The following is a 25930-nucleotide window of genomic DNA, read 5'->3' on the forward strand; positions in this document are numbered from 1 at the left end:
TGGCTGGCGAGCCGTCAAGGCCTCGAGACGGCACGGGTTTCATCCTCAGAAGGCGCTTGGTACATCCCATGCGGTTCGGCGCTCTGCCCCGTGCCGGCCGCGGTCTCGTCTCCGCACGAAGCTCCAAATTGCGGCTCCCTGCATCCAGCCCTGGTGCTCCTCGGCCGAGCCAGCTGCAGCGAGCCACGAGGAAAGGGTGGGGTGGCTGCGTACGTGTGTGCCAAAGTGTCGGCAAGCCTTTGCCGGGGAGGAGCAGACGTGCGGGGACGACGCAGCGGAGCGTGGCTAACACCCGAGGTGACGCCGTCGCTCACGTCCCTCCGGAGCGCAGCGGATGGAGAGGGTCCCGTGCCGGGGACAGGGCGGGGGGACAGGGGTTGAGTTACACAATGGCAAACAGGGGGGGCCCTGCCCTGCCAGCAGCTTCCAGGCAGGGAGCAGCTGAGCGCAGAGAGGGAGGGTTATTGACTTTGGGTTCCCCTCCTTTATTTCCCTGCTTCACTTCCTCCTCTCTCCCCCCTCTATTTCTTCGCGAGGTTGGGCGAAAATCTTAACACCTTGGGAATAGGCTCGCAGAGGCACAATGGTGTGTGCTGTTCAGTTTAATAGGAGCCCTTGAATGGAAACAGCGAGAAGAGGCTGGTTCACTCAGGGCTAGCAGTGTCTTTTTTTCTTTTAGTCTTTTTTTTTTTTTTTCTCCCTTTACATGTATCAACCGGAAAACAAAGGTTTGGGACAGAAACCCTTCTACTTCAGGGCAGCATTTAACCTGACAAGGAGGCTAAGGAGAAAATCCCTCCAGCAGGTTATGCTGAACCTTTAGCAATGAATAGTATGACCTGCTTTTATTTTATTTTATTTTATTTTATTTTATTTTATTTCATTTCATTTCATTTCATTTCATTTCATTTCATTTCATTTCATTTCATTTCATTTTTTTTTAATCTGGGGGCTTTTTTTCTCTCCTGGTGATATCTCACGGGTCCAGGCCAGCTATAACTGAGAACAGGAGGAATGAAGATTTTTAGGGAACATCTTATTCCATAGTGGGTATTCTTCTTGTGCCCCTAGACCTTCTAGCAAGAGTCCTGGAGATGTGACCCTGGAGTAAGAAAACCATCAATATTTGAGGAGTTTTAGGACTCCTGGGCTGGTTGTTTCTTCTTCCCTTAAAAGTCTGAGTGCAAGAGAGAAGCCAAGCCCCTCTGTCATCACACGGTGAGAGCAGAATGGGAGTTACAGGGGGATTTTTCAGTACTTGTTGCCTTCAATATACAAAATAGCTAATGCAAATACACTCCGGTACAAAAGGACACAAATACCTCGCCTGTAAATGTGCTGGTACAAGTCCGCCGCCAAATTTGACAGCAGCTCCGTGTGGGTTCTCTGCTCTCAAATTCATTTTCCAAATTTCTGAAAGCAGTAATAAAGGTGCTGCCTTCCCGGGGGCTTTGTGGAGACTTGATAACGCTTTTTCTGATACTGTAATGTTTGCACGTGTCCTGAGCCAGTGTATCACACTGTGTGGTAGTGCCTGTTCCCATTACCGACCTGAGCCTCATCTTACAGTTAATCTTCTTTTATTGCAGTTCACAATCAGAACTGGTTGCTTTAAAAAAACCTACAGCAGGTACAAACACTCCAGCTACCATGCATGGCCCTAATAGAGTCAATCAGCCCTGGATTAATGCTAGGAGGAAGAACAGCAAATGTGCTGGAAGGATTTTGGTATCTATAGGAACTACTTGCTACCTTCTAATTTTTCCTTGCACTTGGACTCAGATCAGGATGTATACGTGCTCAGAGGGCCAGGACAACCTGTTTTGTTTTGCAAACGATTTCAGTTCAGATTGAAGCATTCAGAAAGACAAGTAGGAATGTTCACCTTGGGGGGGAAGGGGTGGAGGATTTGGGCTTTGAGTTTGAAATTCAATTTTGTGGAAAATGCAATGCTTCCACTCCAAACAGGACTTAGATAGAACGGTGATTCATCCCCCATTGAAGTCAATGCCAGAGTTGCTTTTGATTTAATCAGAATCAAACCCTATGGGATTATTCTCACTTGCAAACTGGACTGGTCCTATTAAGTAGAGAAACCACAGTGCTTTTGCAGGGCTGTTTTTTTTTTTCTTCTTCTTTTTTTTTTTTTATTTAATTAAATTGGCTCAGTGTCACAAAACTGAGACGAAACCCGAAACCCTTCTGTTTCAGTGCTTTTTGAGTGTTCTTGGAACATCTGGCACAGCTGTTATTTTGACCCCAAGGCAGGAGTACAACCTCGCTCCTGCTCCTATTCCAATTGAAGCTGACACCAAATATGCCAACACGGACAGGGCTGCACAGCCCAAACCGAGCTGTCAGCTCCCTCTCAGAAGAAATCCCAGCCCAGGGATGGGGCAAGAAACCAGAGCAGTCCCGTTGTCACGGTCAGAGCTGTCAAACCTAGGCAAAAAAAGGACAGGAACGAGGTAAAGCAGCGGGCACTGCTTTTGCAGCCCTGCTAAGGAAGAGGCTACTTCTGTTTTTCTTTAAATTGCTTCCTTATTGACTTTTAAAATTAGCCACCCATAAAGCTGAATGAATGCCCACGAGATGAGGGTTTTTTTGCGCTTCCACTTAATGCAGATTTGTAGAATCGGCTCATCCAAGCCGAACACAACTTGTGTCCACGGATGTATTTATGAATCTGCTCGGGCTGTGTTTCCTTGCCTGGCACCACAGAGATGAGAGTCTTTTTTTCTCCAACAGAAAAGATCGTGGGGATGGCTGAGTGAGAACCAAGCACACTCAAGATGCAGAAGAAGCCATCTCATCCCCGATCAGTAATATTTGATGCCTAAATCCCTTGACTTATCCTAAGCTGCAGGAATTTGTAACTTTTTTTTTTTGTCTGTAAATCTTCTTTCTCCGTGCACCTTCCCAATTTCATTTCAGCTCAAAGCCTTAATACCACTGCTTATACTTTCATCCCTTAAATACTCAGAGCCTTAAATTGTCTCTGCTATACAGGATAATCAGTTCTGTAGTGTGTTAATCCTCATTATGTGCCTATTAAAATGAGGACTAAATCAGGCATTAGGGTGCCTCCTCCCGTTATGAAATCTAAAAAAACAGAATTGAGCTGGAGGGGGGGAGAGGAAAACCACCAAACACCTAAAAATTCTTCCTCGAGCTTCACTCCGGAGCAGTAAGAGCAAGCCTGTGCTGAGGTCGGAGGTACGAACGCGTGATTTTATTACCATAATTGTGCAAGAGAGGGGAAGGCGAGGAATGCTGCGCGCGAGGAAGAAGGGTTTGGGGTATTTGCATGTGCCTACGTGAGGAGCAGTGTGTATGTGTGAGGGTTTGGGGCCGAGCACACGCTCTGGCAGGCGCTGGGTGATGCCTGCTGCCGGCACGCAGGCGGGGATGTCCTTTGGGGGCTGCGCTCAGGTGCGGGGCAGCGAGGCTGCAGCGAGCCCCCATCGGATGCACCGCCTGGAAAACCCCCTGCCAAGCAGCCGTAACCCTGGGATCACCGCTAACCAGATGGGAAAATATCCTTTCTTAAAAGGGCAGGTGATTTTTTTTTTTATTATTATTATTATTATCATTTTGGGAGGGGGAAAGATTTAGGACTGCCCTGTCATTTCCTTGAGCTCAATTAACCGTAGGAAGTTCCCCCCCCCCCCCCTCCTCTTTCCCTTTCCCACCGCCTCGCCGACGATTAACTTTTGGGCGATTGTTGTTTGGCAGGTACTTTTAATTGGCTGGAAAATATTCTTCCTGTGAAGTTGCAGTTTTCTGGGGCTTGAATGAGTCCAGTCTGCCATTGGCTCTGCCCAGCGCCTCGCGATTGGCTCGGCAGCCCGCGGGGGACCGATAAGGGCGGCTATAAAAGCTATAAAAGCCCTCGGCGCTGCTCCTGGTCCCCAGCGAGCAGGAGCCAGAGGGGCCAAGCAGAGCGGGCGGTGGTCCCCAAGCGGGCGTACTCCTCTCGCTCTCCTTGGCAGCACATCCAGCTCCACGTCTTTGCTCAAGCCGAAGTGGAAGAGGAGACGCGCACGCACGCACACACACACACACACATAGACCAAAAAAAAAAAAAAGAAAAGCCAAAAAACCACACTTAGCGGAAACTTGTCAGAGAATGCTCCTAAAGTCTGGTTTGCTGCTGCTGCTGGTGATCAGTGCGTCCGCATCCTACGAAGCTGAGCAGAATGACTCTGTGAGCCCCAGGAAACCCAGGGTTGCAGCCCAGAACTCAGGTAACAGCCGGCAAAGAGGGCTTTGAGCCTCAGCCCCGATGTGTTCAACTGTCTCAGATATCTCTGCTGCTCATTTTTCCTTTTTCCTCCCCCCTCCCTCCTCCTTTTTTTTTTCTTCCTTTTTTTTTTTTCTTTCTTTTTTTTCTCTTATAAACTTAATGCCTGGTAGGAGCAAGTATTAATTTCAGGGACTGGTTCAGGAGGATATTGGTGCATAGCCAGAGAAGAAAGCTTCTTCTTTCAGGAGCTGGGTCAAGGAACCGGTGTGTGATCTGCTTGCAGGATGTAATCCATTCTCCCTCCTCCTCCCCCATCTCCTAAATGAGTTCCATGTACTTTTTCCCCCCTCCTGCTTGCATGTATCTCTCTCTTCTCCCATGGCAATTATACTTTGGTGTTAAATTCCTTGCTTTTTAGGAAGTTGATAAAATCCGTGGAAATTTGACTGAACCATTGTTCTGCCAAACATCTGCCTATTCAAAGAAGGGGAGAGAGATACGCGACTTTGAAGAATGCAGTAACCTAGAAACTGTCCACTGCTAGCATTTATTTTCAAAAACTGATTGCTATCAGTTAGATGGTACCATAAAAATACGTTTGTGACATTTAGCAAACTTGCTTTTACAATAGATAAAAAAATTGCTGGCAAGTCAGCACTGGATGTCTCTACTTTGTGCACTATAGATGCTCAGATAAGTTGCACACATTGTCTTGAACAATGGGAATTAAAAATCTGTCTTCTAGTATACTGAAAAGATATTAGGTCTCTAATTTGGAGCTCATTAACAGATGTCTTATTTTAGATCTGCAAGGCTCTGCAGCATTATACTAGGGTGTTTGCTCAATTTCCTTTTGTATTTGGTTGCTATAGAAACATAGGGTCTCACTATTGCACTGTGCCTAAAACAATAAAAGCTTAATGCACACTAAGTCTGCTGAAAGCAAAGTTATAATTTGAACCTGTGGAAACATAATTATGGGAATGACTTGTGTGACGGTGAGGTTGTGAACTGGGGAGAGGATGATCTTACCAAATATTTCTCCCTTTAGGCATGTAAGGAAGAGCGGAGCACAAGGAGGGGTTAATTGGGTGATTTTTTTTAAAATTTTCTTCTCCGGAAAGATCCTAGTTATGAGATCTGTCTTTAGGCTACAACTTAGTTCTTAATAAGGTGTGCTCTCTTCCACTGAATGCAAATCCTCACTTTTCCTACACCTAGGATCTTGATGGGAGACACCGGGTTAGCATTTCTTCCTAAAGAATGTCTCGTAACATGAGCTGCAAAAGTAATGAATATGCCTTGCACAGACACATAAGGGGACAGATGTTCAGCTTACCAAAAAAGGTTAATCCCTACTAACTTCAGGGCAACCGTGTGGCAATACTGCTGATTCATTGTTAAAATGCACACTATCTGCACGAAAAGAGATGGGATGACATGGATACCCTCCTGTTCAGACCAATGACTGCCTCAAAGGTGTTAATTATGCATGGTCATCTCCATTACCTTAACTTTCTCTGCCCAAATATCCCTTCTCTTTGGGAATTTTTTGACCTTTCTTGGCTATGCTTGCAAATTGCTGGGTACCATGCTGGTATTTAGCACCAAATTCCTCGTTCAGGTCCTTTGCAGTACTGACAATTAACACTCAAACTAAGATCTTATTCCTAGACGCTTTACGCTTTTTGGAACACCGCAAATATTTCCAATGCTAGTGAAAGCAGCGCTTCCATGCTGCAAGACCCAATGTCATGCTAGCTTACTGGTAACCACCATTACTTCAGTCTCATTTCCAAATGTGGTTTAGGAGCCAGATGCTGCCGAGCTACCCTCACCTCCTTTCTGAGACCTCAGGGACAACCTCGCTGCCCATTATTCCTCATGGGTCCATCCTCACTGCTTCTGCCTTCTCTAGAGGAGCTGTAGATGCACACGGTCAGGATTAGGTTAGGATGGACCTCTAAGTCTCCATCTAGCCAAAGACTATCAGGCATCACGTTTCTTTTAGTCTACGTAGCTGATGGAAGGTGTTGGTAGCTGCATTTTCCATTCCTCGATTTCCCACTGATGTGCTGGTGCATGATTTAGGTTCTTAGCTCACCTTGGCCATGCCTTTTGCTCTTCGATCCCTCTCCCTCCAGCCCCGAGGAGCAGTAGGGCTACTGCTAAGCATGACTTGGCTTTCTGATGGAGAAAGGCTTCATCAGCCAGGCGTCGGGGAGCGATCCATGCGTAACCTTGTGCCTGTGCCTCTCTCTGCAGCCGAGGTGGTTCGCTGCCTGAACAGTGCCCTCCAGGTGGGCTGCGGCGCCTTCGCCTGCCTGGAGAACTCCACGTGCGACACGGATGGCATGTACGACATCTGCAAGTCCTTCCTGTACAGTGCTGCTAAATTTGACACTCAGGTACGGCGCGAGTATAAAGGGAACGGGAATAATCGTTAGAGCTCCCTTGCCGTGCCCCGGTTCAGCAAAGTGCTTTTACAAGTCCTGCGGCACCAAAGCACGTGCGTAAAGGCTTTGCTGAATGGACGCCTTAATTTCTCTGTCCTCACAGAGCTGGGCTCAGTGCAGGCTTAACCCTTCCTTTCTTACAGCCCTTCCTGCTGCCTGGCCACTCCTCTGAGCCACGATTTTGGGTTTTGGCCACAAACGCATCCTTCAGGGCTATTTTCTGCACTACATTTTCCACATACTGGATGCTATGTGTGAGGACTTGGCAGGGAGCGTTCTGTGGGGCGGAGAGCTAAGTTTCCTCTTCAGGAGGAAATATAAACGTTCTTCTAACAAAGTAAGTCTTCTGACTGTGTGACCTGGCACAGGGCTGGGATTTGAATTGGAAGTCTTTGGGCCTGGGAATGTGCGGCCAGATCAGCCTCTCTGGAGCTGCAGGCACTCACAGCAGGGTAAATAGGATAATATCAGCGGACTGCGGCTCTGCCAAAAGGCCCTTTTCCTTCGTACTTTCTTCCCCAAATGTGCAGACACCTTATTCCCTGCATGCTTGATCCCAAAGACAAACTTTAAAGCTCTTAGGGCATCTTAAGCTCTGGCGAGCCAGATGTGTTAAACCCCTGGTATGCAGCAAGTGGTCCAGCCACCTCGCAGAGGGCAGGATTGGCCCATCTCTGGTGCTGGCCCTCCTAGGGCTGCTCACACAAAGGCTTCCTGTGCTTAAATCTTTTGGGAACAAGAGCTGGCTGTTCTCAGTGGACCTCATGCATCCCAACTGAAGCTGCTGCATTTAGGGTCCAATTCCCCGCCGTGCTCCGTAAGGGACCTCCAGGAGGTCTGTAATTGCAGCAAGGGTAATTAATAGCAGCCAGCCACAGTGGAGTTATCTGTTATTACATCCCTTTCTATGAAATTTGTTGCAGTTTAAGGTTTCTCTCCTGTTTCCAGGGAAAAGCTTTTGTGAAAGAAAGCTTGAAATGCATCGCAAATGGGGTCACGTCCAAGGTGTTCCTCGCCATCCGGAGGTGCTCCACGTTCCAAAGAATGATCTCCGAAGTGCAAGAGGAGTGCTACAGCAAACTGGACATGTGCGGCATCGCAAAACGAAATCCTGAAGCAATCACGGAGGTCGTCCAGCTTCCAAATCAGTTCTCAAACCGGTACGTGGAGCTTTCCTCAGCTGAAACGCATCAAATGCACAAATGTGAAGCACAGGGAAGGAAACGAGAGGAACCGAGTTGACTAACTTCTTACAGGTCCTAATACAGCTTAGCCTAAGTAATCCTTTCTGCCTTTTCAAATCCTTGTTAAGTTTTACCAGCATTCTTCTGATTCTCTTTTTGGTAAATACACTTATAAACATCTCCAGGGGAGAATCGTAAAATTAACTGGACATACATCACTTCAAAGCCTGGAGATGGTTGAAATGTTAGTTCTTTGAGTTTGAATGCAGCGTAATGGTAAACAGAGCTTTTAAATACCAAGCCAGTTTGATTATATTGCCATATTGACCACTTAGGAGCTTCTCAACCTACTGCAGCTTTGTTCTCTTCTTCAGATTGGGGCCATCTTCTTGAGGTTTATGGCAAATGAGTGAGCCCTTGCCCTCAGAATTATTGAGGTAATACAGAGAATTAGAAAGGCTGAAAAGGAACCAGTGGATGGGCTCCTCTATAACCTTATTCTGCCATGATCCAGTAGATCATATTTATAGGGATAGTTTAGTGTTCTTCATGGCCTCTTTCAGGGTTGTTTTCACCCCTGTTCCTTCTTGATAGCAAAGGCTGCCTGCAGAAATGGGCACGTCACGCTGCTCCCTGGTGTTTTATCTGAGCACAGAACTGCCCTGTCCCCATCCTCCAAGGACAAGGGACAGAGAGAGGCTTCAGGGAGCTGCTGCAGTCTGCGCAGTCACGCTGCAAGGACAGGGATTTCTTCTTCTAAATCCTGGAACAATCAGTGCTGAGTCTTGTGATTGGGATAAAAGGGATCTTTTTGAACACTTTGAGTAAATACGCTCTAGAATCTGAGTGCAAACAGACCGAGCTGCAATTTAACATGTTGGCTGGCTGCGGTGAAGGCTGGAGCTCCTCTGGGGTGGCTGTTGGACCTAATGGAAAGCATCTTAATCCTACAGACCTATCCTACCCCAGGAAGGCCAGTGGTATAGAGATGCTGCATCTCCGACCAGCATAATTTCATTACAAAAACTCTCTTGTAGACTATTATATCCAGAAAATTATACTTGGAGGAAGGCAAATCCTGTAGACGAGGAGGGAATTAGTATGTAACTGAACTCTCCATCAAGTCAGGAGGTCAAATGTGGTTACTTCTCCCGCTGTCTTTCCCTTCTGCCCCCGAGCGATGCTGGGAGAGGATTGCTGGGTGTTTCCAGGCTGAAAGAGCAGCTGGGGTTCACGGCATGGGATGAACCAGCCCTTGGCAGGGCTGCAGGGGCGTTGGGGCGAACGTGTTTGGACAGCGGAGCCAGGAGGGCGCAGCGGGAGCTGCGGCGATGTCGCACGTGTTCGGGACGTTCCTCTCCGGAGGATCGAGCCCGAGCCAGAGCCGCTCTCTCCCGAGGCACAGGGAACTCCTCCCCCACAGCCGCCAACCCGCCTTGAAGCCAAAGGATATTATGACATGTTGAGTAACAAAAGCAGCAGGATTTCCCAGCTAATAGTTTACATTAAGGTCTCCTAAAGCATCCTGCTTTCCCAGCCCCTGTCCCAACATAGCCACAGAATAAGAATGTGCCACTTGGCCTGGGACACCGAGGGGAAGTAGTTAAAGGTCATAGCATCTTCCTGTGATTTAATCTCATGGCAGGAGCAGAGGAAAGCCTCGCTGCCTTTGCTCTCAGTCTGGCTACTGCAAGGCGTTATCGAGCTGTGAGGTTGAAGCTATGAAAGGCACCAGGCTCTGTTTTACAAAGGAGGTGCACGGAGGACGGTGGAGGGGATCTTTTCCTTGTGTCCTACCAGCCTGGGACTGGTTTAAACTGGGAGCGTGGTTTGCACAGATGTATTCACCATCTGTGCGTGCCTCTGACCTTAACGCTGCCGTGCTCCCGTGTGCCAAAGCCTGGTCCTTTTGTACTTCGAGTGCAGCAGAAACTTTTAACCTCACCTGACCTCCCCTGACTGCTCCAAAGGCCGGAGCTGTGAGGTAGGAAAGGAGTTTGAATGCGAAGTCTCATTTCCCTCTTCCTTCCCCTCCTCCTCCTGCAGGTTATTCTCTTCTCTGCTCCGGTGGAAAAATGTCAGGGTGACCTTAAAGGCTTAAAATAAGCTCCCTGTTGTCCTTTCAGGCAGAAGTAGCCTGGCAAATATGGGACGGCCCCCCTCTTTTCCCAACTTTCTCTCCTTAGGGAGATGTTCGCTTGTACGGTGAGCTCCGTGCACGTGGGGCAGGGCAGGTCCTGCCTTGGCCCTGCGGAGGCTCAAGCAGGGCTGAGGAAAAAGATCAGCACGATTTCCTGGCTCCTTTCTGGAGCAAAGAGCCTGCACTCAAGGCTGCTGGAAGGCAAAACTACAGCAACAGGCAAGGAACAGGGGAGAGCATAATGTGCTCGCTGATGGTTTCAGGCACGGTCAGCTTGCTGGAAGGGACAGTTGTCTGTCCTAATGATTTGTCCCCAGGGAGCACACACATCTGTCTGAGCCTGCTTTTCCCTCCTCCAGCCCTTTGCTACAGGAGGGGAAGGGAGAGGAAGGGCAGGGGACGAAGCCAGAGCTCCTCAAGGGTCCTGGGAAGCACAGGGATGGATTCATTTATGGCAAGGGTCCTCCTGGCTCCCACCAGTGCTCTGCTTAGTTCGGCACCCTGTCTGATGATGGGCACTATCTGTTGGAAAGATGTGGTTATTTTTCTTCCTAAAGATCTAGAAACACGGGTCTTAGCAAGGTAAAACGCACACATAAGCCAGTTACATCGACTTAGCTCCTCGCTCTCTTCTATTTCCCAATCCACTGGTGTTACACCAACACAGCTTGGCATTGTAGCCTTAGCTTGCAGAGCTGGAGCAGCTCTCATTTTGGATCCCTGTGTTAGAAGTGTGGCCGGTTGTATTCCTTCCATACCTCATGGGCACAACATCTCTGGAGCAGGGCATTTGTTAGATGCAGTGAGAATACACACGTTGAACACTGTTAAATTAATTTAAAACAGGTTTTGTGGCACTAAGGGACATGCTTTAGGGATGGGATTCAGTAGTTCAGGCTGATGGTTGAACTTAAAGTCATATCATCATTAGGGTTGGAAAAGATCTCCAAGATCACACGAACCTAGATGATTTTATGATTCTAGGACTTTAAATTTGAACTTTAAATCCTATGGCTGTAGGATTTAAAATTATTTTAAAATTTGGAACTCGTAGTTTTATTGCTCGGGCTGTTCGCCTGGCTTCGGATCAGCTCTTACCTTATTTCTTTGGTCGTGCTGGGAGCTGCCTTTGGGTAACAGACACCAACTCTCACACAGGTATTACAACAAGCTGGTGAGGAGCTTGCTGGAGTGCGACGAGGAGACAGTCAGCACCATCAAGGACAGCTTGATGGAGAAGATCGGGCCCAACATGGCAAGCCTCTTCCACCTGCTGCAGACGGACCACTGCGCCCAGGGCCACCCGCGCACGGACTTCGCCCGGAGACGCATCACCGAGCCGCAGAAGCTAAAACTCTACTTCAGGAACCTCCGAGGTGAGGGGTCCAGCCCGGCCCACGCGAAGCGCAGCTCCGCCGAAAGCGCGTAACGCCGCGGGGATCGCGCGCGGGTGTGTAAGGGATGCTAAGCACTACCAAAGCTGAAGTCTCTCTTCTAGAGGAGTTAATGCACCCCAAAACCAAGTGTACTGTAGCTAGTTTTAATAACAACTAGGAACTGGTTTTAGATTTAGTCATGGATATTTTCTATTCCTCTCGAACAAACTTTTGCATGGGTCTGTGTTCAGTGTCTCAGCTTTCCCGCCGTCAAAACGTCTCCATCTCTTTTCTTTCCCCCACAAAAAAAAAAAAAAAAAAAAAAAAAAAAAAAGATATCCAAAATGATCTTAGTCTTAAATAGCACCATAGAGTAGTCAGGCCTTCAGACGCCGATCTCTAAATGTACTGTAGCGCTAACACCGTTGAAGTCTGAAGCTTTGGCACCAAGGAGAATAGCTGATTCTCGCTTGTAGGAAGCTGGTAGGCGACAATAGATGCACTAACAACTATTGCACATCCTAAAGATGTCAGTGGAATTCGTGTTATGAATCTGTGCTGGCCATGGACGAATATGAATGTCATATTCCTGGTCTCTTAGTGTCATGCAGTCCTAATCCTTCCAATCCAGCTCTGTTAACCTGTTGATTAACCAAACTCGCTAGCTGTGGGTGATCCTCATTACCAGGACCTGGCACCTCAGTGCAAAATGAGCTAAAACGCCCCCCCCCCCCCCAACACACAGCAAATCAGGAAAGGAACATTTTGTACTACGGAAATGATTAAAAGTGGTGCCAGTCTATGGTTAAAGCTAGTCAGAAGGTTACATAATCTTGCATTGTATTTAAAAGCTAACATCTATGTACTGTATTTAACTATCTAAAGCTTTAAAAGAAATCTAACAAAAACAAACCCTGTCTTAAGACAAGAGTATTAAAGGTCTTGCTCTAACTGTGGTATAAATAGTTTTAAAATCTGTCATGTACTGTACATAAATTCCATGAGAGTCTGCTTTAAAGGAGCAGAATATAATAACTTTATTGCATAAACTTAGTTTTGTAAGTTAGCTATTTTTCTTTCCTGGAAACAGTATCTCTGTCATATTCAAGAGTTCACTTTCTACTCTGTGGCCTTTTTATAATGGAAGAGAGACAAAGATTAGAACAGAAACAATTAAGACTTGGCCAGGAACAAACCTCTCTTCTTAGGTGAAATGAAAAAAAAAAAAAAAAGCAAAATGGAAATAAAATAAATGAGTTCAGACTGGCCAGTCCTGCTGTGAGACCGTAGCTGTACCCAGGGCATGAGCGCTGCCGGAGAGCTGCTTGGGGAAGCAGGTGGCTGATGATGCTGCTTTGGGATCTCAGAGCTGCCACGGGGGAAAACATCCCTTAGGAAGGGGACTTGTGGGGAAAGGCAGGGGAAAAAAAATCCTTAAATTCCCTTAAGCTTCAGCAGTAAAACAATGTGCCTGCCTTTAAGAGGACACACGCATTAAGGCTCTCGGCTCTGCCTTTCCTCCCATCCATCTCTTCTGCAGCCTCTGCGAACAGGACCGCCGGTCCCGCAGCAGTAGCTGGGGGCCTCCCCCAAACGCCGCTCTCTGCACAGTAGCCTGGCCGGGCTTCGGCGAGCCAAAAAAAAGCCACATTGTGGCACGAGATCAACAAGGCCAGTTCCACGCTCCAAATCTATCCCGCTAGAGTCCGTCTGCGGAGTGGATGACTCTTGCTCAACTAGTTAGAGAGCTAATAAAGGAGGTATCTATTTTTCTTTTCAAAATCTAAAGCAATATAACTTCTTTTTTTTTTTTTTTTTTAAACCACAAAGCCTTTAAACAATAACTTGCTGCTAATATATTGAAACCAGATGCAGTGGCAGCATTTCTGATATTGCTGTCTTCATTAAATGTAGCCCAAAAGTGCTGTCAGAAAATTGTAAGCAGCAAAAAATGTTGCTGACGGTAGAGGGTTGGGGTTTTTTTTTGTTTTGTTTCGTTTTTGAATACTCTGAATCGTGCAGTCCAGGGCAAACAAGATGCAATATTGCTCGCTCTTAAATCACAGTCAGGTATGTAGAATCCAATGCGGTAAAGTTTTGCAAGGTGAAAACCCAAGGCCCCTTGAATATCCTGACCCTGAAGGTTGGATTTTTGCTTGGGAACCGACCCCAGAGCCGTGCACGTGCTGCTCTGCGCCCTGCAGCATTGCGCCTTGCGTGGCGCCCGTGGGAGAGGGGGTTACAAATTTTGGCAATCTGCTGGGTGTTGTGCATCACGTGCATTTGGCTATTTGGGAAGATGGTTACAAAAAGGTCTTTATGTGACTTGAGCACCCAAGCAGCCGCCTGGATGGCTCTGGGCTGTGCAAAGCAGCTCCCATTTTGGGTGCCACACGTCCCCATGGGCTCGCACCAGCAGGGTGCACCGAGGACTTGTAGGAGCCCCAACTTCCAAAAGAGGTGCTCCTATTAGCACGTGGCTTCCCCATTGCTCTGTGCATCACTGCTGTGAAAACCCACAGAAGCTTTACAAAGTTGAGTTGAGGCTGGGGAGAAAAGCTAGGCCCTAACTTTTTGAGTTCTCATATTTTATTTTATTTTTTCTGTCGGAATTTAAGCTTGTTTTCCCCTTAGCATGGGTAGGAAGATGACAGAAAATGACTCCCCGGTTCAATTCGCTCTGCTAGCACAGGTAAAAGTCCTCTGTGCAAACCAAATTATTGCCTCCCTGCACTGGTGCAGCTCCTGGGGACTCCCCAGATGCCCGGTGTTGGAGAGCCCACGAGATTTTTGAGCTGCTTAAGGCATCCCTTTGGTCCCTAGGCTAAATTAGGAAGGGAGCTGCAAGCACAGAGCCATAAAATCAAAGGGTCTGGGGTTCACCTTGCTGAACTTTTGCCTTCTAGCCTAAGCTGGTCATTTAAAGCTCTCCCTTAGCAGTGGAAGGGGGACGTGGAGGTGGGGGAGGCGCTTCCCATCACCTGGGAAGGACGCCTCGAATTAGGGGAGAGATCCCCCTGGAGATGGGGAATCATTCTCAATATTAAGTCCAGCTATTTCACACTTTATTTAATCTCTAATGCTTTATTTTTTTAATCTTGCGTTCACTGCAGAAATGATTTCTCTCGGGGGCGGGGAGGGGCTTCTCTAGAAATGTTTGCATGATTCTCATTGTGATTTGTTTGCACTTTAGATGTTTTGTGCCATTATAAATTTGCATTATGTATTTATAATTTAAAGATACTTAGAAGGGGGAGAGAGTTGTTTGTTTTGTTTTGTTTTGTTTTGTTTTTGCTGAGTACTGGAATAAACGGTGAGCATATCTGGTATATGTCATTATTTATTGTTTAAATTACATTTTTAAAGCTCAGTGTGTTCATATAAAGGTTATTTGAAACATATCATAGTAATGAGAAAGATGCAAGTTATTTTCTTTGCTTATTTTTATAATTAAAGATGCATAACATAATGAGGCCTATGTTGGATTTTCTTCTGCAATGAAATAAAATGTCAAATTTAAGGGTTTTCAGTGTCCGACTCTTTCTTTGAGCCTTACTGGGACCACTGATCCTGGTACTACCCAACAAACACGTCTTTGCACCCACCTTCAACTGAGCATCATAGCTTGAGCACCTCAGGAAAGAAAGAAAACCATTTTCCCCATCATAGAGTCAGGCTTGTTCAAGAGAACCAAGGACTAAGTATTAGCAATACAGCTGGATTTAAAAATAAATAATTAAATCTGTTCTTCTTCCTTGTTTTGTCCAGCGACTTAGAAATTACTTTCAATTTTCTTTTTTTCAAAACCTCTTTCCAGTCAAAAGCTAAGCTTATAATAAGTCACAGTAACCTACAAAAACTGGAACTGCTTCTCTGCAAAGAAAGGCTGGGTACAACCAGCTCTTGGGGCTCCAAATTTAGCGTGATGAGCCAACACACCACTTACTTAATGAGATGCTGGGGGGCTGGAGCTTCCTCGAGCTCCTCTTCACTGCTTTTAATTGCAGGTGGGGACAAACCACCCCACATCTGCTTCATTGGTACAGGTCTGGAAAGCGCCCCTGTTCCTGACTCCAGGTGAGCTTCATTAGTCCAGCAGGAGTTAATTGCTCAGGAAAAGGTGGAAAGAACAATTACTCCATCCTCTGAAGCACTTGGCTGTGCTGCCGCTTCAGCTGGGTTTCTCATAAACTCCTTTCCCCAAATGAAAATGTCAAAAGCAAAAAAAAAGGATTGCTAAGAAATGTCAGCATCACATCCATAACAGTGTCACATCGGCTGGGCTTACCAAAGGCACACAAATAGGGTTCCAGTCCATATACAAGCACCTGAAAATTTCCAGGGGGCTTCGAAATGGGTGACACCATCTGAATTTTCCACTTGTTTGCCATTAGTAAAAATCCCCAAATCGTTTTCTGATCACATCCACCTATTCACCTAGCCGTAAATCACCAGCTGCTAAGTAACAAACCCACCCACCCCGTTTTCTGGAGTCAAAACTGCAAAGAACCCAAAGAAACTGCCCCCAAAATTAGGGATAAACAGCGAATTATACATTGCTAGAAACAAAGCCAGTTGACATTTCTGCTCTTGCAAAAAGAGAGCCTTGGAAGCAGTACAGATGCCACACTTTTAAGAGCTGAGGTTCACAGCTATTTTGTCATTAATAACCACTATAAATAATTACTGTCAATACAGTGCATTATTCCCATGAAGTGTTCATAAATTTCGGTCTGTATGGCTGCCTTGTTTGCAAACCACATCTGTAAAATGAAATTGTTCTTGGAGAATTTGAGGAATTTGCAGGCACAGGGCACTTCACCCCAATGTATGGAAATCTGGAATTTTCCCTTGGAAATCTGGAATTTTCCCTTGGAAATCTGGACTTTTCTGTGAAAACTATACAAGAAATTCTGTCCGAGAGCTTCCTGCTATTTCAACATTTCCTACGAGGCTGGCAGACTTGCTGGGTAAACCAGGGCCACCAGGCAAGGGGCAGAACCAAGCCTGAATCTGGGGTCAGCTCACAAAATAAAATGAAATCAAAAAAGACAAGGACAGCAGCAGCATGCAGAGTCTGGGGGGCTCACACCTGCTGATGCTTGGCTGTGATTCAGGCATGCAAAATAGTTGTGGTTTTTTTTTTTTCAAATTCTTCGCACCCCCAAAACAGCAAATCCTGATGGACAAAATGGGCACCAGCAGCATTTCCTAGCTGGAAAGTGAGGGCAGGCTGGGCTCAAAGAAATCAGTAAAAATTAGTGCACACAGTCGTCAGTGCTAAATCTTAAGCCCAAAATGAGAGGCATGAATTACACATGAGCTCTCTACCACGGTTCGAAGCAAGATCACCTGTGGTCCACAAGAAAGTGCAGCATTAGAATACAAATTTTCCTTTCTCCTCCCAAATTCAAGACTTCTTGGAGGGCTTATGAATCCCATAGCTTAAAAATGTCCATAATTCATTTATACAGTGTATAAAGCAGGTAGCATGAATCAAGTGACGTGCTTTTAAAGAATAATCAAACAGTTTGAAGTTTATTATTATCATTATTGTTGGAAAATTCATTTCATGGGACATTTTTACCTTGCCATCCCCAACTGCAGCACCATTTTGGAAATGCAACTATTTCTCATGAGTTACCAACAAAAAAAAATAAAAAGGGATCTGTTTAGACCAGCGCTAGTAACAAGTGCTTTGATTTTAAAACCTGCCAGCAGCAGGGGTGTAATCAAAGCAGCCACCGTGGTGGAAAGTCTGTGCAGAAAACAGATCCTAGGAAAGGAAATCTCAGCTCGGTGATGGAGAACGGAGTGCATTAAAGTCCTGGTTATCGTCTTCAAATGGAACAAACAGCCCAGGAGTTAATTTGATTTGGCCGAGGACCAAAGTACATGATTGACTGATGTTCTTGTCTTGTCCTTTTCTTTTTTTTTTTTAAGTTTCATTACAAAACAAGGGGAAAATCACTTCAAATTTTCCTGGCCCTCACCCTTCCTGCTTGCTTTGCTGTTCTAAGAAAGGGGAGAGAGAGAAAGACCAAGAGCAAGAGGGAACGAGTGTGATCTTTGGCACTTCAAATGACACCGTACAAAATGGCTGGGAGTGAAATTTGGGAACAGACTCCACTTCCTGCCTCCTGTGAACTTAGAAAAATAAAGAAGCAGAAAAAAAAAAAAAAAAAAAAAAAAAAAAAACCTTCCACAATATAATAAAGGGCATTGTCTTTGCCATCGTGATTCAGCCAGTGCAACCGGGAATATGAAAGAAGTTTAAAAAAAAAAAAATAAGTGAAGTGAAGTAGGATGCTAAAAATATAATCAAAGTTCAAACAAATTGAATCTGTGCTGGTCGTTCCCATCGTGCAAGGTTAGACGGGCAAGATGCAGAAGGAAAAAGCCAAAGAAAGACAAATGGATGCAGGCTTTATGGGGTTATAAAGCGGGGAACACACAGTTGGGCTACACAAAGCCAAACGATATTTTTATATATTTTTTTGCAAAAAATATGGCCAAAAATTTTGGTGATGGATTTTTTTTTTTGGATCAAACCCCTTGAAATCCCAAGCTCTCCATGGGCTGCTTGGAGGGAGGGATTCACAGCACCTAAAGCTTACGGAAAATAATCTTTAAGAGAATAAACAGGTCACAAAAATTACTTTTGTTCAATACATTTTCCAAGAGGACATCTCATCCTCACTGCTCGCAGGGCACAAACATGTTTAAAAGGCTGGGTCCCTCCTTGAAAAACCGAGCTTGGCATTAGAAGGAACTTTTACTGCAAAACCCACTCATCTCTATGACTGAGAGGAGTTGGAGAACCTTAGGCAGAAAATAACTGAGATAGGCACAGGCGTTTTATTCCAGCCAACAGCTGGAAAAACTAGTAAAACCTGCAGGAGCTCATGGGGGGGAATTATTTTCACATGGATGGGATTATTTTTTTAATTTTGCTCTTCTTTGCCTCTCGTTTTTTGGCAGAGGAGGATGCCAGGGTAGCTCAGGTTGGAGGGCAGGCCATGGGGAAGCAGGGGGCACCCACACGGGATGGTGCCTGGGACGTACACGTTCCTTTTTCACCCCAGCTGGGATGGATGCTGAAGCTCCTAGGAGTTATTTAAAGGCAAAAATTCATTTTATGGAAGCCGTGCTCTCCGTATTCTCAAGCCTGGAGAAAATTCCGTTTGGTTCCTCTGACTTTCCTTCGGGGTTTTGTTTCTCCTCCAGGCTCGGAGCATTTATTTATTTCTTTTGCTGCAAAACCCAATCACTGCTCCTCACTCAGCGGGCTGCTTGGCTCCGAGTAATCAGCCGGGCTCAATAAAATCATCAGCCATCCCCAGCCAGTCGTCCTAGCACGATTTTTGCTCTCATCTGGGGAATTTAGGCAGTCTGAACAAGCAGAAAGATCCCAGCTATTTATTTTTATTACTGTGCCGATAATTCAGCCTGGTAGGATTATTTTTTTTTATTTTTTTTTCAGGCGTATTTAAAAAAATCTATTTTCTGAGGTGATGTTTGCTTAACGGTTTCACATGTGTTTCTTCAACTCGCTTTTATTCCCTGGCTACGATTTTCATAGGGATGAGGTGGCCGTCTGCAGGCTTCGAGCACATGTTCAGGGCTAATTGGCTAAAAGAGGTCCCCTGGGTCTTCTCTGAAATGTGTTTTTATCCCTACGGCCATAGGGAAGAGCACAGCCCCATGGGGTGGGGACTAAAAGAGCCCCCAAAAATTTGATTTTTAAAAGAAAATTAATTAATCTGAGTGAAGAGGAAGAAATGAGGGTGTTCTGTGGGGGTTAGCACTCTGATGCTGCTCAGGGCTCCCAAGTGAGGCTGATCCCCTGCCCACCGCCTCCTACCATGGACCAAAAAGCCATGAATTCACCCCAAACATGGCTCTTTCTCCTTTTTGCTCTACTTTCACACAGAAAACCCCTTCCTTCCCCTCCTGCTGTGTCCTGGCCGGGAAGGACACGCTCCTGCCACGCAGCCACGGATCTTTCCTGCCCGAGGTAAATCTTTCCTTCCTCTGGGCAAAGGCACTGTCCTCAGGAAGAGGGGAAGACGGGCAGAGATTCCCCGCCAGCAGCCAGCAACTTGCTCGCGGAAAAGCCGGTGACGGTCTAGGTGGAGCTGCCCTCGGTGAGTCAAGAGCGTCCCAACGACGCACAAACGCCTTCCTCCTCGTCATTTACACGGGGACGGGACCCTCGGCGAGCCCCTCGCCCCGGCCCCGTTATGGGTTTGATTGATGGAGTTACAGAGGTTTTTATCGCTGCATCAGAGGAAAGGGCTCCGGGCAGATCCACCCAGGGGAGATGCACCAGCCCCGGAGCTGGATTCCCAGGTCAGGGAGCAAACTTCCCTTAAGGATGGGGAGTGGTAGGTTCTGGCCGAAAAAATGAGATTACCAGAAGGACAATATTGGTTTTTCCTCTGGTGTGTAAAGGCGTGCTGCTCTGCTCCCAGCATTGTGCGGCCGGATTCTGCCTCGGGGTGGGTTTGGAGTTCACGGAGCCTGCCACTCACCCCATCGTTAGTCACTCACCGGAGTCAAGGAGGAGAAACCTTTTTTGCTTGAGGCCCCTCGGTGCTTTGGGGAAGATCGGCATCCAGAGGAATTTTCCACAAATGCCCCAGGTTTTTCCCTTTGGGGCTGCTCTGGATGCTTGGAAAAAGCCCAGATTTTCAGCTTGCAGGTATCCAGCGAGCCTGAAAGAGCAGATCAACATCACCTGAGACCTTGCCAGCCCTAAACACTAACCCCACTCCATTACAGAGGACCAGAGCCACCACCCCAGTCCTTTCTGCTTGCAGTGGTGCCACCAGGAGCCATGAGTATCCCCCAAATCTCCCTGCCAAACACAGCTAAAAAGGCACATTCATGCTATAAAAATCCTGCGTGTGTTGGTACCTGGCTCAGCTTCATGGTCATCTACCCAATCCTGCACATTTTCTCTGACATCAGAATAGCAAATACCCCTTTCTGTATTCAAACCGGTATCAAATTTCATTGTTTGCCATAGAGAGAGCAAAAAAAACCTTCCCTATAGCTTGAATTTCCAGCAGGCACCGGCCGGGAGGCACAGCCCACTTGTGGCCAGGCTCTGGCACGACGTGCCTGAGCTTTTCCAGCATCCCCGCATGTTCAGCTGATGGGCACGATACGAAGGGATGAATAATGCCGTGGTTTTCTAAATTACATGTGTACTCAGAGATGTGCTCTGGCTGCTTGTCACGCAGGCGGCATCTCCCGTACCAGGGCTGTAAATGTTGTTTTAATGCCGTAATGAGCTCCTCGCACGCGGAGTGAATGAGCAGCCACGGACGTGCCTGTCGGTGGTGTAAAAGCAGCGTGAGCTTCTTGATGAAGCTGGAGAGCTGGGAGTTACGGACCAGCTCTCTGCCACTTTCCACATCGCAAATCTTGGCTGTGTTTGAGCTCCCAAAATGCCCAAATCTCCCAATTCGCTCCAATTCGGGATAAAGCTACCCCAGCCAAACCAAGGAGAGGCTCGGTGGTGGGCTGGTTCACCCTCTGCTCTCCTCTGGTGAAGCATTTTGGGTTTCCAGCTTCACTGGAATTTGATTTTAAGACGCTTATTGATAAAAATCTCAAAAAGTCTGGGATTTGAGCATCACGGCAAAGAGCAAAGCCACAGCTCAGCGCTAATCCCTGCTGAAAGCCCTTCCTGGGAAAAGGGAGAAAGCTGCGTCAGCCCTTGCACAGCATCGCTCCCAAGGGTTTCCCCTGCAGCTCCGGGGCTGTCAGGAAGCGATTAAGCAAGCAGAGGAAATAAAAGCAAGTCCAAGAGTTTTGATCCCGCTCGCCCCCTTCCCCCCCGGCGCTGACACCGGCGAGCAGGATCATGCAGGGTCCCCTTTGAAGCCACGTTTGCGTCAAAGGCCGGCACCTGGACGTGAGGAGCAGCCTTGATTCCAGCCCAGAAGTGGAGGCTGATTTTGGGAAAAGCCTCATCTCTGCAAACTCACGCCCAGTTTCTTTAAAAAAGCCCCTTTTCCGGGCTCACAAGAAAAAAAAAATGGCCATTTCCAAAGGCGAAATGGGCATTTCCAAGAGGGAAAGGGGCATTTCCAAGGATGAAACGAGCAACCAAAGGGTTGATTTCTCGAAATCCACCCCCAAAAGCCAGAGTATTCTTTGCTTTTCCTTCCCAGGAGGCTCCGCTGTGTTTTCAGCTGCCTCGCTCTGCACCTCCAGCCCCCATTTATGCTGGCAGCGCTCTAAAGATAGATCCGAGCAGAGATTATCGGCCTGAGCGGTATTAATAGGAGGCAGCTGCTCTTTAAAGAGGCTTTTAAATAATGTAAAGAAACTTGGTCATATTTTTAAAAGCCTTTTAAGTGAGCCGAGCTGCCCCTCAGACGAGGGCCGGGTGGGTTATTTGCTGATGGAAGGCGGCACACGGCGGTGGGAGCCCTGGGAAAGCCATGGGGCATTGCAGGATCCATCCCATAGTCCAGTCTCACCACCTTCCCCTGCCCAGAAAAATGGGGAAAGTAAGAATAAATGTGAATTTCACAGCTGTAGGAAGCCACACTCTGTAGGATCCTCCTGGCTCCTCAGCATCCCCAGTCCCCTGCTCTGCAATCTCATCTCCATGCAACTGAATAAGAGAGGGAAACCTTAGCTCTGCTGTGAAAATAAAATGCTGGAGCACAGAGCAGGCTGTGTGGGGCTGGTGGGACCAAAGGGGAGTGGGTACCACTGAAATCCAGTCTCTGGATAAAGCCAGAGTGGCCACACACCACCAAAGGGTTTTTGGGGGCTGGAACGTACAGAAATGGTGCAGCAGAGGGAGCAGACCTCTGGGGCTTGCAGGAACAGAGCTGGAGGGATGCAAGCACTGAGGGCATCAACCTGCTGCATCTCTGCTCCTGCTCCTTGATGTCTGGGGACGTGGCCCAGGTCTGAGGCCGAGCACCATGGAGCAATCCCACGGAGGAGTTTCCAACCCTGGCCACGCAGAGCCCAGGAGGCTCTGCCTTTTGGCAGCTTTTTTGTCTGGGAGTGGAAAATCACACGGCTCCCCCTTGGAGCCGATGGTTGTGTCATTCATTATAATCCAAAAAAAAAAACTGAAAAAAATGAATTCCAAAGATGATGCCACCGCATGGGCTGCTCGGGGTGACCTCCGGGTGCCTTAGCACAGGTTTCACCCCATTCCCAGCATCTCAGGCAGCTGCGCCTCAGGAAGTTGCTCACGGCCAGTTTTATGTGTTTTAAGGGTGGGTAGGCTGACAAATAGGAAATCTATGACATGTAATAGCTGATAATGCATGATGCATTTCCCCCTGCCCTGTGAATTATTCGAGGCGGCGGTTGACTTCAATATCACCAAGCTGAGCGTTTCGGCACGCAGCATCCATGGGTGACATCAAAGAGAAAATGAATCAAATCCTCTTACTTTGGGAGTTTGTTTAGCTCAGATATTTGAAGTTGCTTTTTGGCCCGGTAGCCAAGTGCTTGCTCCTCAATCTAGATAAATACCTTCCATTACTGAAAAGAACGGAAAAGAAAAGAAAAGAAAAGAAAAGAAAAGAAAAGAAAAGAAAAGAAAAGAAAAGAAAAGAAAAGAAAAGAAAAGAAAAGAAAAGAAAAGAAAAGAAAAGAAAAGAAAAGAAAAGAAAAGAAAAGAAAAAAATAAAATAAAATAAAATAAAATAAAATAAAATACAATACAATACAATAAAATAAAATAAAATAAAATAAAATAAAATAAAATAAAATAAAATAAAATAAAATAAAATAAAATAAAATAAAATAAAGACACACTAACCAAGCACATGTGGCAAACCTCCCAGTTGTTCCAAAGCAGAAAGCAAACCCCAGCATGTCTGCACACCAGCCTAACAAAGCCAGTAAGAAGTTACACAGGTACAGCTCTTGATGTTTGCACAGTATGGGGTGGAGAGCAGTGGGGATATAGGGGGAGCATGGGGCAAATAAATAAGTAAAATAAAATAAGATAAGGTAAAATAAAATAAGATAAGGTAAAATAAAATAAAATAAATGAAATGAAATAAAATGTAATGAAATGAATTCATAAAATAAAATAAAATAAAATAAAATAAAATAAAATAAAATAAAATAAAATAAAATAAAATAAAATAAAATTTATGTATTTATTTATTACGGAGGCGGCCGGAGGGGACCTGCAGGGCTCTGCAGCATCCCAGCTAAACTTCTGCAAGCTGCAGGGCCATGCACTTCTGTTTTTTTTTTTAATCCTTTTTTTTTTTTTTTTTTTTTCTGTAGGCTCTCGCTCAGCCACTGCTCTTGTGCCACCTGCCGACCGAAGACCGCCTGCTCCGTGGCCCTGCCACGCCGCAGCACCCAAAATGCAGCACCCAAAACCTCAGCATCCACCTGGGCTGCTTGCACCCATCCCCTGCAGATGCCTCCTTCCCTCCCCACCTCCCCCTCGGCTCTGTGTTGCAGGCATCCTCAGGGATTTGGCCAAATCACAGGAAAAAAAAAAAAAAAAAAAAAAAAAAAAAAAAAAAAAGAGCAAAAATGAGAAAATTTCTATCCCCTTAGGAAAAGTGATAGGCAAGGAGGGAAAAAATGTAATTTTTGTGAGTTCAGACTCCTTCCACCTGGCAGCGCTGGGGGACACTGAATTATTCATGCCAGCTCACCAAAATAACCCCATTTAAAAATAATTCTGAGTCTGAGAGATGGTGAGCACAGTTTTAACACCGACGGGTATTTTTATCCTCCTGGCATGGGGCAGCAAGCCCCAAATCTCAGCTGCCCCTCCCCTGCTGACCCATTCCCTGGTGGGCAAAGGAGATTTTTTTTTGTCATTTTTTTATATTATTATTTTATTTTTCTCCCTTTTTTGCTCGGCGTTGAACTTGGGCAGCCAAGCAAGCTGCACGTCCCCCGTGGCCAAGCAGAGGGCACTGCTGGCCAAGGATTTGGAGCAGGATTTTTTTTTTGCTGCAGAGGTTTGGCAGCGCAATCCCAGCGGGTTTAAGGAACCATCCATCTGCTTAATCCCGCTGGTGTCAACAGGTCCCCCCAACGCCAGAAATCAGAGATAAAAGATGGGGATGGGGAGCAGCCCGACAGCCCCCGAGAGATTGGGAAGCTCTGGCTTGGCTCAAAAGGTTCAGAGATGGGGAAAATTGGTAAAAAAGGGAGATAAATAATAGGGCAGATAACTGTGTGCTCCAGTTTGGGCTTTCCAGCCTCGTGCCCATCCTTCCTGTGCATCATCATGTGAAGATGCCCCTTCCACTCCAGCTCTGGTTGCAGCCCAGCCTCAATTTCTGCACCACAAAAACTTTCTAAGGTTTCAACATTACTTTTGTGCCACAGATTCTGAAAAGATAAAAGTTTTCTTGATTTTTTTCCCCCCATGGTGTTTATTGAAAAGCTCTGCAGCAAGACTCTGCTTTCCCTCACCTGCCCTGCCACCTGCTTTCTGCCGTCACTTCTGTTTTCTCTGCTTTTTTATTTTATTTCGCCAACGAACAAGGATGTAAAGTAGCTGGAAAGAAGAAGAAGACGGAGAAAACCCTTCAAATCCACTTACAATTGTATCACAAAACATTGGCCAGCTATTCAGCAGCATCCACACACTTGTGAGCTTGCAAGCCCCTGAGCATCCACCTCACTCATAATTCCCGTCTTGCTCTGAGTACAAAACCTCCTGGCTCAGGCACGGTCGTGTTTGCAGAGCTTTGGATGCTTTTGCAGCTCAGGAAGACCTCGATGAGTCCCAGCGATAGCAGCAGACATCGGATACTTCAGGAGCTGCCATCAGAAATACCCCACTTCGGACGAGCAGTGGGTCAGGAGCAGCTTTCTCCTGGTGTCATCTAACCGAGTTAACAAGAGCTGCGATGTCCCTGGGTGGAAATAACGAAATTAGCTCACCAGTCGAGAAGCTGATGATTTATGGTTTATGATTGCTCCTCTCGCTGCCCCAGCGTTGTGCCAAGGCGCAGGGCAATGATGGGCTGAGCCCAGCCACCTCCAGTGGGTGATGATATCAGGATCGAGCCCGGGACTGGGTTGGTTTGGCCACAGCTTTTGGCTGGAGATGATTTACAAACCCCACTGAAGCCTCTGGATGCTGCAGGTGAGGGAGGGCTGGACATGTCCCATGGGGCACACAGAGCAGGACGGGGAACAGGGAGCTCTCCTGGCCCACGGGCGCACTAATCCTGCCTTGATTTCAGCTCTGCTTTCCTCTCTTCTCCCCCAGCTCGCCCCATCCAGAGCCTCCTCCAGCCCCGAGAGCTCGTCCAGCCAAACTCCATTAATCTCCGCGGCACGGAGTCATTAGGGGCGGATAAAGCTACTTACCCCGATTCCTTCCTGCTCGTCTCGATCGCAGCCAAGCATTTTACCTTGGCGCCGGCTGCCTCCCGCCATCAACAAGCCAAGGTGTAATGTTACTGCCTGTTTGCTCTCGCCTTTCCGTGTTTCTCCAGCCCCGTTTAGACGTGGCAATGAATCCAGCTGGGGATGAGGGCATCAGGGGCTGC

At 46.8% G+C, this 25930-nt stretch overlaps 1 protein-coding gene across 1 annotated transcript; it reads left to right on the plus strand.

Moving 5' to 3' along the window:
• Nucleotides 1–3930: 3930 nt before the first annotated feature.
• STC1 (stanniocalcin 1) lies at nt 3931–11455 on the plus strand. Its single transcript, XM_032204123.1, has 4 exons — nt 3931–4247; nt 6512–6654; nt 7651–7862; nt 11185–11455. Exons 1-4 carry the CDS (start codon nt 4130–4132, stop codon nt 11453–11455), a joined length of 744 nt encoding a protein of 247 aa, XP_032060014.1. The 5' UTR covers nt 3931–4129.
• Nucleotides 11456–25930: the final 14475 nt, after the last annotated feature.

Source organism: Aythya fuligula, chromosome 27, assembly GCF_009819795.1.
Source record: "Aythya fuligula isolate bAytFul2 chromosome 27, bAytFul2.pri, whole genome shotgun sequence".
Classification (NCBI taxonomy): Eukaryota; Metazoa; Chordata; class Aves; order Anseriformes; family Anatidae; genus Aythya; species Aythya fuligula.